General features: G+C 34.2%; 1 protein-coding gene across 1 annotated transcript; it reads right to left on the bottom strand.

Annotated features, from left to right (window-relative positions):
- Window positions 1-14553: 14553 nt before the first annotated feature.
- On the bottom strand, window positions 14554-16472 carry LOC110931110 (pectinesterase 2-like). The gene is made up of 2 exons (XM_022174516.2): window positions 15559-16472; window positions 14554-15340 (listed from the first exon to the last, which is right to left on the bottom strand). The coding sequence occupies exons 1-2, from the start codon at window positions 16433-16435 to the stop codon at window positions 14652-14654; spliced, it is 1566 nt and encodes a 521-aa protein (XP_022030208.1). The 5' UTR covers window positions 16436-16472; the 3' UTR covers window positions 14554-14651.
- Between the last annotated feature and the right edge of the window lie 908 nt (window positions 16473-17380).

Below are 17380 nucleotides of genomic sequence, written 5' to 3'. Positions count from 1 at the left end.
ATGCAATGCATTTAATTATTTTCTAGATTTATAATTTGGTTTTGGCGACCAAAGGTGATTGTCACTAAAGGATCATCATCCCATAAAACATTAAAAGAATTTCAAATTTTTTATTGTTGTAAGAAAACAACATAAAACCTAACAAAAAATTCAGTTTTTGCAAAAACAACATGAGTGATAGAAATTTTAGGGTAGGTGGTATGGTATCGGTGAGTGGTGTGGGGGAGTGGAGTCACCGATTGGTGACTACACCTGGTGATTAAGTTAGGGTGTTTGAGTAGGAGAGAGGGAGAGAAATCGGTGAATAGTCACCGAAGGTGGAGAAGAGTGATGGAGGAGAGAGAGAGATAGGAGAAAGGAGAGAACAACCAATCAAAATTTTTTAATTTTTAATTGAGTGGGTGTTTGAAGCATACCTAGTGTTTGAGTAGAAAATGGGGAGTGAAGGGGGGAGTTGACATGGCTTTATATCATTGGGTAGAGAAAACTCAAACACCCTAAATTACCCAAACCATACCATCCACCCTTAATATGCAAATAGATTAACATGAATATGCGTATTCTTCAAACTCATCAAACAAAATCCACAAGCAAAATGTAAAAAAAAGAGGACCAGATAATCAAAAAAGAACCGAAGTAATAAAACGGTGGGAGTGAAAACATACCGTAATCGTAATCGAAACTTTAGATTATATTGTGAAAACGTTTGTCGCCAAATCTGGGATGAACGTAAATGAATGATGATCGGGGGCAGAGTAAAATTGAAAGTAGAGACAATCAGCGAGGCGGTGGTACGGTTAACATGTGGATGTGATGTATGAAATATGGTGTGGCAGAATGATTTTTATTTACATTTGGGTAATATTTCATTATGATTAGATGATGATGTCTCGTTGTTGCTTTTTTATTTGTTTACAATTGGATAATAGTCATGATGTTAATAAATTTGAACCGTCGCAATGTTTTCGTGTTTGTGTGGAAACAAAATACCATAAATTTCATCAAAATGATTCATAATTTGTCCGTATTACAAAAAAAGCATCGTCAATTAGAATGGGAATCCAAGAAAAAAAAGGAACCGACATGTTCATATGCCAAATAACATATTTTTCCATTCATTTTGTTTATATTCCTACCCTTCATTTCATTGGAAAATATGTTGTTTTTTTTAATAATACGAAGGGTTATGACTTTTTGTAAAGTATGATATATTTAAAAGTAGTTTAAAGGGTTGTGGTTTTTTGAAGGGGTGCGATAAATTTAAGAGTGTGACTTTTTTGTTAGAGATGTGGTGTGTTTAAAATTAGTTTAAAGGGCTGTGACTCTTTGAATGAGTGTCATATATCTAAAAGTTTTTGTAATGGTTGTAATATATTTAAAATAGTTTTAAGGGTTGTGACTTTTTGAATAGATGTGATCTAAACTTTTGTGTCTTTAAGTTACTTTTTGTATGTATATATGTATGTAGAGAAAGTATAATGTACAAAAAGGCTTAACCTACATTAACGTACGCGGCAAATATGATAACGTGTGTGATTTTTTTTAACCTTTATAACGTGCGTTAGTATACTTTTCCATGCGTGATTATCACCCCATGCGTAATTATCACCAAAAAATGGATCCCATGCGTTATTTTTGTGTCTTATGCGTGATTAGGGTATTGATCCAACGGTTACGCGCGTCACCTACGTTAATGTACGATAAGCCTTTTTGTATGTTAACCTATACGTGTCACATTCTATACTTCTTAAAATTTTATTATTAACTATTTAATATTTTTATTATTCAACCGTATAATACTTTGAACGCTAAACTAATATTTTAATATGTAGGAAGGCGACGAAAACAAAGTAAAATTTTATTAAGGGTTTATTGTGTATTATGACAATTAATTGATGCTACCTCCATGGCTGGACTTGTATAGTTTTTGTTGGCCGCTAAACTAATATTTTAATATGTAAGAAAGCGACGAAAACAAAGTAAAATTTTAGTAAGGGTTTACTGTGTATTATGGCAATTAATTGATGTTGCCTCCGTGGCTAGACTTGTATAGTTTTAATGTGTATTTAGCAAAAGGTTCGGTTAGTTGGTACAAATTTTGGGGTCCATGTAAAGTTGCGTTAAATATTAATGCATAATGCATAGTCAATTAAAACCAACAATGTCACATGCACATAATTAGTTTCATACAAAAAATCATAAATTATAAAGCATCCAATTGGCAAATGCATTTCATGGACCATCAATTGTTTGATAAGATTGGAATATTTGGTTAATATGATTCATACATGTTTTTTTTGTTTTGTTTTTTTTAACGATGATTTTTTGTATTAGGCTATCACATTTCTTAAATTGGAGTGTTCTGTTGTCCTACTCCGTTCAGACTATGTTGTCTTAACCAGGCTTACGCTGGCTTTAGAGTTTGACTTAGACGTTCTCCTGAGAAACCATACCGCTGACTGCCACTTGACAGACGTGCCACCACAACCGCTGACTTATGACCATTAGGTCATGGGTTCGATTCTCACAAAGGGGGTTTTTTTCCCAAATTTATTGGGTTTCCTCCTGAATTGGTGTATAGGCATTATATTGCCTAGTGGAGATGGATATGATCGGGTGGTTCTGCTGGTGGCACGATGATACTCCAGTGGTCCGTCAGTGATCCAAATTTGCCGTTCAAAAAAAAAAAAAAAAACCCAAGAGTTGAACACTCTCTGGTGTAACACACAGTGGGACGAAAACCTGTGTGGGCTCAGGATAAAAGCTGACACTTTTGCAAGGAGGCTATGCTCTATCTATCATTGCCTAATCCACCAAAGTGACACAAATGAGTATTGAACTTGAGTCTCCATTGAAGATAAACAATTGAAACGATCAAGTTACGTTCAAGATTAGGAATTAAGGTTGTCCATTGTGGACACTTCACCGAGGGGTGCCAGCCAGGTCGCGCACACCACAACGTCCAAACTTCTGCGGGGGACATGGGCGGAGGCTTTAGTGTGGTCACTGGCATGATTGGGCATGTGTTGCTGTGTTTTGAGTCACTATTGGTGAAGTTATCACAACAGGCTCAACTGAAGAGGGGGGGAGGGCGTCTAGTCAACGTAATATGTTACAATATTAGAGGTTAAATTCGGGTAATATACATTGGTGGCACCACACACGACACCTCATAGGCTCATAACATATTTACCAACATGTTCGTACTACATATGTATATATAAGAGACCACCAAATTGAAAATATATATAATTAATCACGTGACTACAAATATATCGTAGAATATATCCCAATCTGTCGGTTTATACAAGAGACCCACCAAACTTAGATATATCTTAGTGACACCACACACAATTAAATTGCCAAACCCGACCAGACCCCATACTACTTATCTTGATCGTTTGATCGGTCCCAATGCTTTATTTTAATCAAAATTTCCACCAAATATAGCTTTCTTTAGACCTACATTTTATGACCTCACATCCCTCTTTGATCAAAGAAAACCATTTCTAACTACCGATGAATACTATCGTATTCCACGGATCAATGACATTGGCGGACCTACACTCAAGAAAAAGGGAGGGGGGGGGGGTTGTAAAAACAAAATTTAGTATAACTTTTAGGCAAAAATCATGATTGCCTCCCTTAAAGGTTCAGTTAAGTCCCCCGATCGCCCCTTCTCACCACTGATCACTGGTAACAAGTATAAAAAACATTTGGTGACTATTGATTAAGCAAAGATAACGGACACAAGGATAATCCTTTAAATCTACTCAGCCACGAGAAGTGACCTTTTCCAAGCATCTTGTTAACCACATAATTTCTTAATTGAATCTAAACATCTATATCAAAGGACAATTACTTTTTTGAAATTACAACACTTAATTGAAAAGGACTGATCAAATGATCATCTTAAGTGGTTCTCCTAATCATGTAAGTTACTACAGCATCTACCGACACTTTACAATAAGTTAGATTCTTAAGCTGTAAGTGTTTATAAATGTTTTCGCTAACCTTATAAGTATTTATCACTTCAATCAAGATCGGAGATCAAGACTTAACTTCCATACCAGTTGATCCTCAAGCTATAAGACCATCTGTAATGGTTAATGCCCCCTAAGAGGCATTTTTCGCCACATCAACATTATAACGCCCCTGCAAAAAATGTGTAACGGTTAATGCCCATTTCATTCAATACTTACCATTTTTTTCCTCCTCTTTGGGCATTATTCTAGAAATGCCCCTCCCTTTTCATGCCCCTATAATGCCCAAGGGGATGGTGCTAGGGGCTTTATCAAACTCTTTCATGCCCCTATAATGCCCATTACGCATGGTCTAAGTTGTTAAACACGAGAAAGCTTGGTTAGAGAATCAACACATGTTTATCCTGTTCGCTTTTAATACATTTGGTTCCCTAGCCCACGGGGATGTGGATCCTAAACAGGGTCCAGTAAGTCGTCCATAGTAATTTCTCGACTCCTAAGACACATAGTTTTATCTTTAGTAGTATTTGTTTTGTTATCCAAAAGAATGTTGCGACACAACTTATTGCCCGTTTACTAGTCAACTTAATTGTAATTGGTTGTTTGGATAATCAAATGAAAGTTTTAGTTTTTATTTAAAAAAATCACATTTGAATTTCCCCTTTCATAAATTTTCTACACGGAACAAAAAAGAATTAAAAAATTTATATTATTATCAAGTGGGTGTCTAATTAAAAACTATGACATGGATTAGTTGAATAGTGTAATTTGTTTGATTTAGTTATTGAGTGTGATTAAGACATATAATTTTAAAAACCATCCCTATTGACCTTTTTTATTGGGAGATTTTAGAGGCTGTTTGGCAACATCTGAATAATTATGTGCTGAACCAATAAGAGAAACAACTATATACTTGTATTTGGTCATTTCTTCTATTTCTTTTTGTTTCCGAAGAAAAGAGCTATTGAAGATGATCTTTTTATGCAATACGTACCGGCGGCCAACGGAATGGTGAATGAAATTACTTTATAGTGTTGATCAAATCGTACTTTATATTTCGAAAGGTTGGTTTGTTTATCATAAATGCCTAATCCCTTCAAAATGATCTTTATGGACAGTGTTAGGCAAACACTTTAATATAAGTTCTAAATTCAATATAGGGTTTAATATAAGTTTTAAATTCAATATATAGGGTTTGGTATAAAGAACCCGTTATTTTAGTAATTAATGGTTCAATGTTCTTTCTTATATTAGATGCAATATAGATATAGATATAAGGCATGGGATCAAATACAAACTCTTATGTTTGTAAGAACCATAAGAACCAATACATAAATGACAAGTGTTATTCAATTAAAAATTAGTTTAGGGGTAATTTAGACATTTTGACCCTATATATTTATAATTAAAATTAATTATCAAAATATCCTTAAATCCATGGAGATAAATTCAAACCAAAATTTGAATTTTTGTAACATATTCAGATCAAACCAACCTGCAGGAATCACCAATACAAAAAACATAAGCACACCCACATAAACGACATTAGCACAATAAAAAAAGGAACTTCCATTATTAGCACTCTCGTTTCAATAAAAAAAAGAAACTTCTATTATCAACGACCTTAGCACAATCAAAAAACGACATTAGCATAACGTAAGACCATCCACATTATCAGCATTCTCGTTTCAATCAAAAAAGGAACTTCCATTATCAAAGATATTAGTACAATCAAAAAACGACATTAGCACAATCAAATAACGACATTAGCACAATCAAAAAACAACATTAGCACAATCAAAAAACGACATTAGCACAATCAAAAAACGACATTAGCACAATCAAATAACGGCGTTAGTACTCTCTTAACACCACCGTCTGGGCATCCGACGGTAACACCAACAAAACAACATTAGCACAATAAAAATACAACATTCCAACGAATTTATTTCTAAATAGGCTCTCAGTAACAACACAAAAGGAAAAAAAATAACAACATATACTATTACATTACTAGCACAATTTCATTTTTTTTTAATTTTATAAATAACACATATTGTTCTATACTAGCACAATTTCATTTTATTTTATTTTATAAACAACACATACTGTTACATACTAGCACAATTTTATTTTTTTTATTTTATAAACATATACTAGCACAATTTCATAATTATTACATAATTAGCACAATTTCATTTTTTTTATTTTATAAACAACACATATTGTTACATACTAGCACAATTTCATATTTTTGTTTTAATTTTGTAAATAACACAAACGATTACATAACTAGTAGAAAACAAATTTATTTATAAATAGGCTTCCAATAACAACACAAAAGCAAAAAAATAACAACACATAAGAATTACATAATAAACCAAGAACATAAGTATAGATTTAGAATTAACACAATACATATTCATATTAGCACATTCTAACTACGTAACTAGCACAATTATAAAACATCTTTTTGTAACTTTTTAAAAGTCATTTTTATAAATAAAAAAAGTATAACAATATGGTACTCATATTAAAGATAAAAAAATATTTGATTTTATGGTATAATTTTTTTCTAAAATTAATGAAATATATAAAAGTTATTTTAGTTTAAAAAACTTGGTGGAATTAGTATTTTATGGGAAATGACTAAATGACTAAAATACCCTAACTTGATAGTATTAATTATTAATTATAGGGGTTTTATTTGTAATCAATATCAACCCTTAATTTAAACTATCAACGACTCAGATCTGTTCTTACGGTTCTTACAGTTAGCACTGTTTGTACAGGATCTCAACCCATAGATATAAGGGTAAATTACACTTTTCGTTCTTTATGTTTGTATTGTATTGCAATAGATGACCTTTAACTTCAATAATTACAGTCACAGTCTTTTATTTACAAAACTCATTATACTGTGCGTCCTTTGCACTAACAGACGTTAGCTTTTTCTGTTAAGTCATATGCAATTACTAAAATACTCTTCTTTACTAAAATAGAATTTAAATAATAATTTTTTTTACCTTTTTATATATCTGTACCATCCTTTTTTTCCTCTCTCTCTCTCTCTCTCTCTCTCTCTCTCTCTCTCTCTGTAACTCTTCTCTCTCTATAACTCTTTCCCATCTCTAAAAGAAAACTAGATCCAAGATCTATAACCACCGCCCACCTCCGGTTCCCTCAGATCTACTACTACCACCGCCCACCTCCGGTTCCCTCAGATCTACCACAAAACCGTTTTCTAATTAGGATGGGTTTGAAGGAATTTTGAGAATGATATGGAAGCGGTGTTGTACCTTCAGATTCCGGCGAACATGATGAAGATGAAGTTCGGTTTACTTGATGAATGAACAAAGAAGTTAAAGTTTTCTATCTGGAATCTGATTTCTTTGAACTAAGAAAATCAGAAATGAACGAGTTCATCATTCTGGTTAAACAACGGTGGTTGTGGTTGCTTGGTACCAACGGTGGTGGTTGTTTGGTGTCGGCTGTGGTGATTGTTTGGTGTCGGTGGTGGTTGCTTGGTGTCAGATGTTGCCGTGATAATGGTGGTGGTGGGGTGGTAAGTGGTGGGTAGCATCGGAAAAGGGAGAACGAGGATGGGGAGACAAGAAGGGACTGTGGAGGTGGTTGTTAGCGATCGTGGTGGCGGTGTTTCTTGACTAGGCGTCTTCTTTGTTTGAAGGTTCTAGATTATGCCACTGTCATTGCAATTTGTTTGGGTAGTTTGGAACTACACACGACTTAACAGCAAAGTGTTTTGAAAATAATTTTTGTTCTATTTATTAAAAACATTTTTTTTAAGTTAAAAGACTAAATTGCCCTTATCTGACTAAACTTAACTAAAAAAATTAACTGGGTTACTGTTAAAGGACGTACATTGTAATGAGTTTTGCAAATAAAGTACTGTGACTGTAATTATTAAAGTTAAAGGTCATCAATTACAATCCAATACAAACATAAAGGACGAAAAGTGTAATTTACCCTAGATATAAATGAAACTATTTATTTGATACATGCATTGGGCTAGGAAATTCTTATGCATATATGTAAGACCCTAATACGTATTTGACTAAAAGTCGCAGCGGAAATTCGTGTTATAAAATTTCTTTCATTATAAATACCTTAACTTATTTAAAACTTAACTTTAACATAACTCTTTCACATAAACCCATCAATCAACTTATTTACTAAGTAAAAACATAGCTTATATTTACTACGTTATATACATCAACGTTCAAGTACAATCTCACTAGTGACTCAATCCTCGATCTCTATTCCTTGATGATCCTCATGACTCGTACTACCTGAGCTCACCACATAAAATTTATAACATTAGTACGCATTATAAACATACAAGATTTATTCACGATTACTTTTCATTCCGTTAACTCTCTACATCCCAGCTTTCCATCTGATCATACAATCCATGGTGAGACTTCTTTGCTATTCCTGCGTTACACTTCATTCACCAGGTACGCTAATATTATCGTTAGTACTCAATTTCATTGGATACTTGCGTACCTACCTTCATACATACTTATACATATTTATATGTTCACACATAACCATCTACGTACATACGTACATACCCACATATATACTCATCTACATCATTACATACATATCTACATACATCCATACTTACATCATTACGTACACCCATAGCATTATACATATATATACACATACATCCCTACTTGCAACATACCTAACTCATACATGCCTATTCACATACATACCTTCATATATCCGCGTATACTTGCTCACATACTTATAAACATACATACGTACATACCCACATATATACACATCTATGTCATTACATACATATCTACATACATGCATACATTCGTACATACTCACTTGCGTACATATACATACTACCTACATACACAGCTACATACATACTTTCAAACATAGATTCATATCTTCACGTATGCCTACATACGTGCCTACGCTCATATATATATACCTACTTGCATACATCCAAACATACCTTCAATCATACATACAACCTATATTCATACATACCTCCATACGTGTCTACACTTCCTAAAACAAGGAATAAACTAATCATTCTTAGCTTACACGCGTTTAAAAACGGCCCGGACAGGTTCGCAATGCATCAACGGTTAAAATAAACGATTTTCGCGAAACTGGCATACGCTCGCGTAGCGCTACGGCCTGGGGCATTCCCGTCGCGCTACGCCACGGCCTGATTTGATCAGACTGTTGCAGCTGGTGCTGTATAATTCTCAGCACGACTCGATTTCACGGAAACGAGCATAACTTTCTCGTTTTTGATCCGTTTTACCCGATTCATTTTCCTATGCGACCGTAATTTATTTCTCCATCACATGGAGTGAAAATCCAATATTTGGACTACCTAACTTTATGACTTTTAATCCTTCGGCTTATTACCCTTTTACCAAATTTTGACCCGTTCATGCATATATCAACATAACTTGTTTCTAATTGTTTGTAAAACCTTTCCCTACATTTTAGACTAAGAATCCTTGCCCCGGGTCCATAATCTTTACGAATTTCATTACCGCTACCTTACTTATACATAATTATTCGACCCGTTTAAACCCATCCAATTACCTTCGACTTAGAAGACTACCCCCGACTAAACTAATTCAATGCTTACCTTAAAACTTTCATCATTACATAACCTTACATAATTTTCCCACTTTCGTGAACATGAAAAAAAAATATGCATACTAAGAAGTGAGTCGGAAGTCACTTACCTTGTGCATCCGTGTTCGTAGCCGCTTCCTTGTCTCATTTTGACCCGTTAGCCTTCCATGCTTGGTCCATGCTAGTGTGGTTCCTATCCTTTCATGCTGTCATGCCATAATAATGTTAGTATTCATGCTCATTCATATTAACACACATTTTCCAACTCTTATCTACATTAACTTTCACTAACACGCATACGACATGAATTGTCAACCACGTTACTCAATATCTTCGAAATCCAAACTCGTTATCACAAATAGCACGTAATTTGTCTAACACATATTCCATGATCTCTTGATTCTCATATTTGTGTCAAAAATGCCTAACCATGCTATATATTCTCGGTTGACTTTCAGAAAGTCAACCTTCTAGCATATAGCTTCCAACATTTTGAACACACATTATGTTGATATGGTGGACCATATTAATGACATCATAATCATTCCATACACAATGTTGTATGACACATACAACTACATGATCACCTAGTCACATACACAATATACACATAATCAATTCACACATATTTAAGCTTTCATGATTCTACATTTGACAACCACATTGCTAAGTTAGACAACTTAGCGTAATTCATAACATCATCCTTTACTAGTATGGTCATATGTTATATATTTAGTACACATTCACTTCTTAATCACCATTAAACAATTAATCAATTCCATGGTGACCGTCATACCATACAAGCATAAGGTACAATCCCCAAATGCATGATTTTGATCAAAACATGCATTCAACCCGAATTATCATATGAACTTCATCTAAAGCACATTATTCATGTTAGTTTACTATCAATTTCATCATTAACACCTTCTATGCGTATTCATCCATTAATTGCATACAATCTCATCTAAAATCATTACTTAGGCATTTCATCATACACTTGGTGGGCGTACCATTAATTAAGCATAGTGTACAAGTATCATTTGCATAACATGACCAATCCATATCAATATCATCAAGAACATCAATATTCAATAGAATTTCACATAACTTCTCTTCTAATTCAGTTCTAACTAACAATTTATTATTATAAACAATCATCATACATACCCTCATCCAATTTCACACTTTACAACTCATATTCATTCTACTCTAAGTGGGTTTTCATTCCCAACATTGATTTAATCGATTTCAAGCATTCATAATGTTCTAGATGGTGATCTTAGTTCAATATCATACTAATTTCATATAAACTCATGGAATTTCTTGAAACCCTACATATTCAAAATCATCAAACTATCAAATTCTTCTTACCTTAAGCTTTAATAAGCCTAGATGATCAAGAAATCATTGACATGCATGAGATTTAGTCACGATTAGGGATTCAATTGGCTGGATTTCTGTGATTAGAAGGGTCTCCCCTTCTTCTCTAGTTCTGGGCGTCGAACACACACACACCTGATGTGTGTGTGTGTGTTTTAATTCTTATTTCATATTTATTAATCTATCTTTCTTAACCTGTCACCTTTAGTCCCTTGAGTTTAGTGTGGTAATTGTTTAGTCACAAACTTTACTACTATTATCTAACTTGTATTGTGACCAAGTTAAATAACATATTTGTCACATTTTATCTCGTATTCCATGAAATCTCATTAGTGAGTTAAACGTTCGGGTTTTGGGGCATTACAATATAGTTTCTGTCTTTTGTCGACTTCTATATTTTTTACATATGAGAATTATATTTTATATCCATTTTACATATTACTTCATAATTGTAAAGAAAGATAAAGCAATTTCAACTTGTATAGTTTACCATTTAATTTTTTTATATATATAATGACAAAAGATTAAATACAAATACTCTTATCTTACAAAACGTATGAATAGAGTGAAAAGGTAAAAAATGTTATGGCATTTTCGTAATTATCTACTCGTAGAGTAATTTTGTAAAATGTTCTTGTAGGGTAATTTTGATCTTGTAAGATAATTTTGATCTTGTAGGTAAAAGTAAATTACACAGATAGTCCTTATGGTTTTTCAAAAATTTGTGTTTGGTCTCTAGCTTTCTAAAAGCACATGGATGGTCCATGTGGTTTGTACTTTGTAACACATTTAGTCCCCAGCCAACACATCTAAAGGTTTCAGGAGGTCCAAGTTGAGGACTAAATGCGTTACAAAGTGCAAACCACAGGGATCATCCACGTATTTATGGAAAAAGTTGGGGACTAAATTCGTTACAAAGTGCAAACCACTGGGACCATCGGTGTAATTTTGAAAAGTTAGGGACTAAATCCAAAACTTTGGAAAACCACGGAGACTATTCGTGTACTTTACTCTATAGGTAATTTTGTAGAGTATCATAATTCTTCTACAAGTATATCAAAATTACCCTACAAGAACATTTTACAAATTTACCCTACAAGATCAAAATTACCCTAGAAGATCATTTGTAGGGTAATTTTGATAATTACCATACGAGCAAATAATTACGAAATGGCATCACGTTTTTTTTTCTATGTCTTTCATACATTTTGTGACTGTTTGTACGTGAAGGTAACTCTATATATAATATAGGAAAAATTACAAGTTTTGTCCTTTATCTATATACCCTTTTCAGGCGGTGTCCTTTTCAACGAATTTTAACAGATTTTGCCCTTTATAGGGAATTTTGTTGCACGTCTTGTCCTTTAACCCTAACCCAGTTAGATTTTTTTTGTTAAATCTGGTTACCCAAGGGTATTTTAGTCTTTTTACCCCTTTTTTAATATTATTTAAAAAACAAAACAAAACATTTTTAAAATTATTATTACATATACATAAAAAGTCTCTTTTTCTCTCTTGTCCAAGCAAAGTGGTCCAGAGCAGATAGAAACATCATATCTGTATGCGAAATTTAATTCTTCATTGAATCAAGTTCAAAATAGGATATTACTGATGCATCAGAGCGTATCCATCTTCTTCAAGCATGATAATGGCAGAACACAAATCATTGAATTGTTTATTCAGGACAAGTATGGCCTCTTCGCTTATCCATCACTACATCTACTCTAATTTTGTGACATCAAAGTTAAAAAGAGAGAGGGGGGCTAACGCTGCAGAGGTGGGGCTTCTGTTGAAGATCACCCGAACTTGTCATATCCTTTTACCCCACTCTCATAACATAACCACCATCAAACATACACTTCCAATTTCTTCAAACCCTAGCTTTTTCAATGAAACAATTCTTGTAATTCATGGCGGAGGAGATGTTGAAGACCATGGTGGTGGAGTTGCAGATCTGAGCGATGGATGAACAACTGATGCTGGACTTTCACGACGGTGGTGGTGGTTGGGCGGTGGTTGCACGGTGGTGGATGAACAACAAATGAGGAATTGTAGATCTGAGATATATTTTATTTATATTTTTTTTATTCTTTTACAAAATAGTCATTGAATATAAGGTATTTACATAATATACCCTAGAAAGATGAAATTACAAGAATGCCCTCATATGCCTTGCACATGATTAGATTTAACAAAAAAATCTAACTGGGTTAGGGCTAAAGGACAAGACGTGCAACAAAATTCCCTATAAAGGGCAAAATCTGTCAAAATTCATTAAAAAGGACACCAACTGAAAAAGGGTATATAGATAAAGGACAAAACTTGTAATTTTTCCTATAATATAAGATGTAAGATAAGATAAGTTTAGTTTGACACTACTCTTGAATGTTAATGACGTAACTTGTTCCTTTGAGCCTTTTACACTCATTTATCCGGTCCCACATCAAAATTCGGTCCCAAAAGCTCCATAATCCAATAAAATTCAGGCCCAGATCTAAAAAGATTTTCATGGCCCATTAGTTGAAGATTTGGTAGGAACCTGGGCTTCTTTGCCTCACTTGTGTTGTGCGAGTGTGCAACATCTATTTATTGGCATGAATGCTATCCAAATATCTAACGTATATCTGTTTTTACACAATTTATTTTCTTCCTAATTGATAATAGCAATAGGAGAAACTGTACACAATTTTTTTTTATATTTTTTGTTTCGGTCAATTTTTTGTAAGTTAACACGATACAACACGCGTGTGTGGTCCAACGTTTTTTTATTATTGTTTTTTTTTAACTTATAACCCCTAGATTTATCATCTTTTACAAATTTTTCATTTTACGTTTTAGTCTATATTTTACGAGTTAAGACACTGCAACGTGCATATGTGGTTTAATGTTTTTACGTCTATTGTTTGCCCGTTTAAGGGCCCTGTCGCAACACACAGATCCTAAGTTGACTTAGTTATTTTTTTTCTATGTTTTACATTTCGGTTTAATTTTTCGTATTAACACGCTGACAAGTATGTCTGGTTTAACGTTTATGATGCTATAATTTTAGAGTACTTTTAACCTGTGATTGTATCTAGTAGACTCATTAGACATTATTTTTATCATAAAGTTGGTGTTAAATTTATGACTATATAGTCAAATTAGAGTAAATTTATTATGAAAAGTTTTTATATTTTTGAAGATTTTAAAGTTACTATGATGTCATCCGGTTCTTAGGGCATGCAAACGATAAGTGGTAACCGTAGTCAAGTCAAACTCAATTGACATAGATAGTCAGAGTAAGTAAAGTATTGTACCCACAAGAAACATACAATTAGTATTACATGTTTCATTTGATTGTGAAAAGTAAAGCATAAAAATTGATTTGGTTGAATTAAACTAGTGTTAAACTAAATTGCAATCGAATCACTTTATATTATACACTATTACACACCTGTTTACAGATGATTTCACCCTTAATAAACCCATAAAGAATGACACTAATTCTTTTACAATAAAAATAAAAAATAATACAATCCTTGCTATATAATGATGTCGGATTTTTTGAATAACCGATCACTTATTCTTGAGCTTCAAACATGCAACTAATAACCAATTCAATATATGTCACCTATATAGGTAATATATCTAACGAGTGGATTAAAGTCCAGAAGTGAAGGGTACGTTGGTCGCAGGCAACCATGAACCACCGGCAATAAAGTTTCCAACAGTGAACTTTGCAGCCTCAGTGGCACTAGTGATCACATGGTAGCCTTTCCAGTTAATCCGTTTGGAGGTTGATGAACCCGGGCCCGTGTTCATGTACTCTCCATAGTACAACGTGTCCAGTGCGAAGTTTCCACTCCATGGCATCCAGCCCGCAGGATCCACAAGACCATCAAGGAATGTTTTCATAAACACGGTCCTTGAATATTGCTTCCATGGCCTGCCAAGATACGTCTTAACGGACCCCGTGGCCCCTTTTAGGTCCGAGGCGGCCATGACACGACTATTATGGATTGAGATTCCTGTGTTTTGATTTGGATCAGTCCGACCTTGTGCGGTCACAGTGTTTGTCTTGTTAGGTGGGTTACGGGCGTAAATGTTGCAATTTTGAAAGACCACAGCCGCATTGCCAAAAATAAAATCAACTGTCCCGTATATGTCACATTCTCTATAAAATTGTCTGTTGGAGTGGACATAAAGTGTGTCTTGGTAGCCTTCGAAGCTGCATTGGTAGAAAACCGAGAGATCGGAACCACTCCGAAGCGCCACCGCCTGGTGGTTTTGTGGCCCTGCGGTGTTTCGAACGGTGATGCCACGACCGATAAATCCATCTCCCACGACAACTGATTTTATAAAAAAAAAAAAAAAAAACAATATTATAAACCAATTTTCTAATATAAATAATGTACAATTGTGTAATTTCTTTTCCCTTTTGACAATGTTACTTTTTTGAAGAAAATGCATGTTTAAGGTCAATCTGACTTCAATCACATAACTTATGGTAGATTTAGTTAATTGATAAAGAAATGGTATTTTTGTGTGAGTAATTGAACTTCCTTACTTAGAGTGGCTGAATTGAAAGTGGTAGAACCTCCTCCAACACTTTTGCTACCGGTTATGATGGTTTTTCCAATACCATCTCCTAATAGCATTATGTTCTTCAACTTTGTACCGATTTCAATATTCTCCTTGTAAGTACCTGCCTTAACGTATATCACATACCTACCACTACCAGACCTTTTTGCAGCAGCCGCGATAGCTTCTCCTATTGTCTTGTAATTACCCGAACCATCTTGAGCCACCACAATATTAGCCTGCTGAGACGCAGGTTTTGAAGATTGTAACAGCTTGCGATCTCCTGGTTTCACCCAAGTTGGGAACCCTTTTTGGTAATTATCGGGTGGAGATCCTCCTTCTTTATTCATGGCCAACGTATTGCTAATCAAAGAAGATACGTTATTGTTCATTAGCGGCAACATGTAGCCATCGACACCAAGCTCTTGGAACCCAGCTCTACACGTCTCTAGATTTGTGAGAGCCGTGCTGAGCCAGGTTTGCATCTCGTATTGGTTACACGGCTTGTGAGGATCAACAGTCATGTTGAGCCTTTCAACTGTGTGTTCATAAAGCTCAATGCAGTCATCCCATGCAGCCTTTTCAAGCTTGTTACGACATTTTGGGCCAAGCCCACGAGTATTCGACTCAGCGTGTTGCGCCCTCTCTAGGGTCACTTTTAATAAGGCCTTAACGAAGTCAGGTTTTTGTTTGATCACCGGACCTGAATAATATTGATTGTTGGCTAAGAAGTAGTTGCATGATTCTGGGTGTGGTGTTTGACCACACCATGAAGTAATCTCCAAATCATTGTATCCGTAAGCAGCTACCAGAGGTAGAAGAAATGAAACTAGGGTTGCAATAAATGTAAAGGTTGTCGTCATCTGATCAACAAAGCAATGAAAATTGTTAACAAAAAGATTGGTGTAGATAAAGCTGGTTATTTTGTTGTTGTGAGTGTTTGCATGCAAAGGGTTGGTTTATATAGAAGTAGAATCCAACCAATTAAGGGGGTGCACCACCTGGCACTTTCCTTCATATGTAGTCAGCTGGTTAATTAGGTCCAATACAAGAAGACATGCTAACTTTCCATTATAAGTTAATTAGTCGTACTGATTTTAATTTTATTGTGTTTTAAATTTGTATGAATAGAACATATTTTGCATGTGGTGTGCTAGCTACAATTGAAGGGGAGCACACGTAATTTGGTAAGTCATCAAAATGATGCCAAAAGTTTTTGGAGGAAGGAGGTTGGTTTTTGAATAACCTACAACTACTTTTGAATATTATTATATATGTTCTAGTGGATTTATCAAATAAATCACTTTTTGTCTTTCAGTCTCTAATTAGAATTAAGCCGCTTTCGAATTGAAAGTGACGTTATGTCTTCATGTCCCCTGAATTTGCAGATCACAGAAAAACAACAGCTCTTTAATCTTGGATAATTATAGAATCTTTACTATAAATACGTATGCATAATTTGTAAATATTTGTTGAAGTCAAAGATTGGCTAGCTCGTTAGTTTAGAATATATGTACCTGAAACCAGTTTGAAAGGTTCAAAAACCTGATATTATCCTCAAAAGCTTTATATAACACACACATAGTGTTTGAAAAGAAAACAAATTAATAGCTATATATTAAATAAAATTTAAAAAGTAATACACAACCAGGAAGTCTTTATGCATATCATTTGATGGAGTGAATTCTTAGCAAGTCTTGATTTGCTGGCGTTGTCCATCAGCTTGCTTTTTTTTTATTCAATTAATAACTTAACAAATTATATTTCTTTTTTTGTGTAATAACTGGTGAGAATCCTCGCGTGTTGCG

This window comes from Helianthus annuus, chromosome 3 (assembly GCF_002127325.2).
Source record: "Helianthus annuus cultivar XRQ/B chromosome 3, HanXRQr2.0-SUNRISE, whole genome shotgun sequence".
Taxonomy (NCBI): domain Eukaryota; kingdom Viridiplantae; phylum Streptophyta; class Magnoliopsida; order Asterales; family Asteraceae; genus Helianthus; species Helianthus annuus.
Note: the sequence above shows the minus strand (reverse complement) of the source record. Positions and strands in the feature narration are given on the sequence as shown.

Excerpts from the sequence above, each read along its gene's own strand:
- LOC110931110 (XM_022174516.2), bottom strand. The coding sequence starts at position 16,435 with ATGACGACAACCTTTACATTTATTGCAACCCTAGTTTCATTTCTTCTA. Across the intron at positions 15,341-15,558 it reads TTTCAATTCAGCCACTCTAA|TTGTCGTGGGAGATGGATTT; the intron begins GTAAGGAAGTTC and ends TTATAAAATCAG.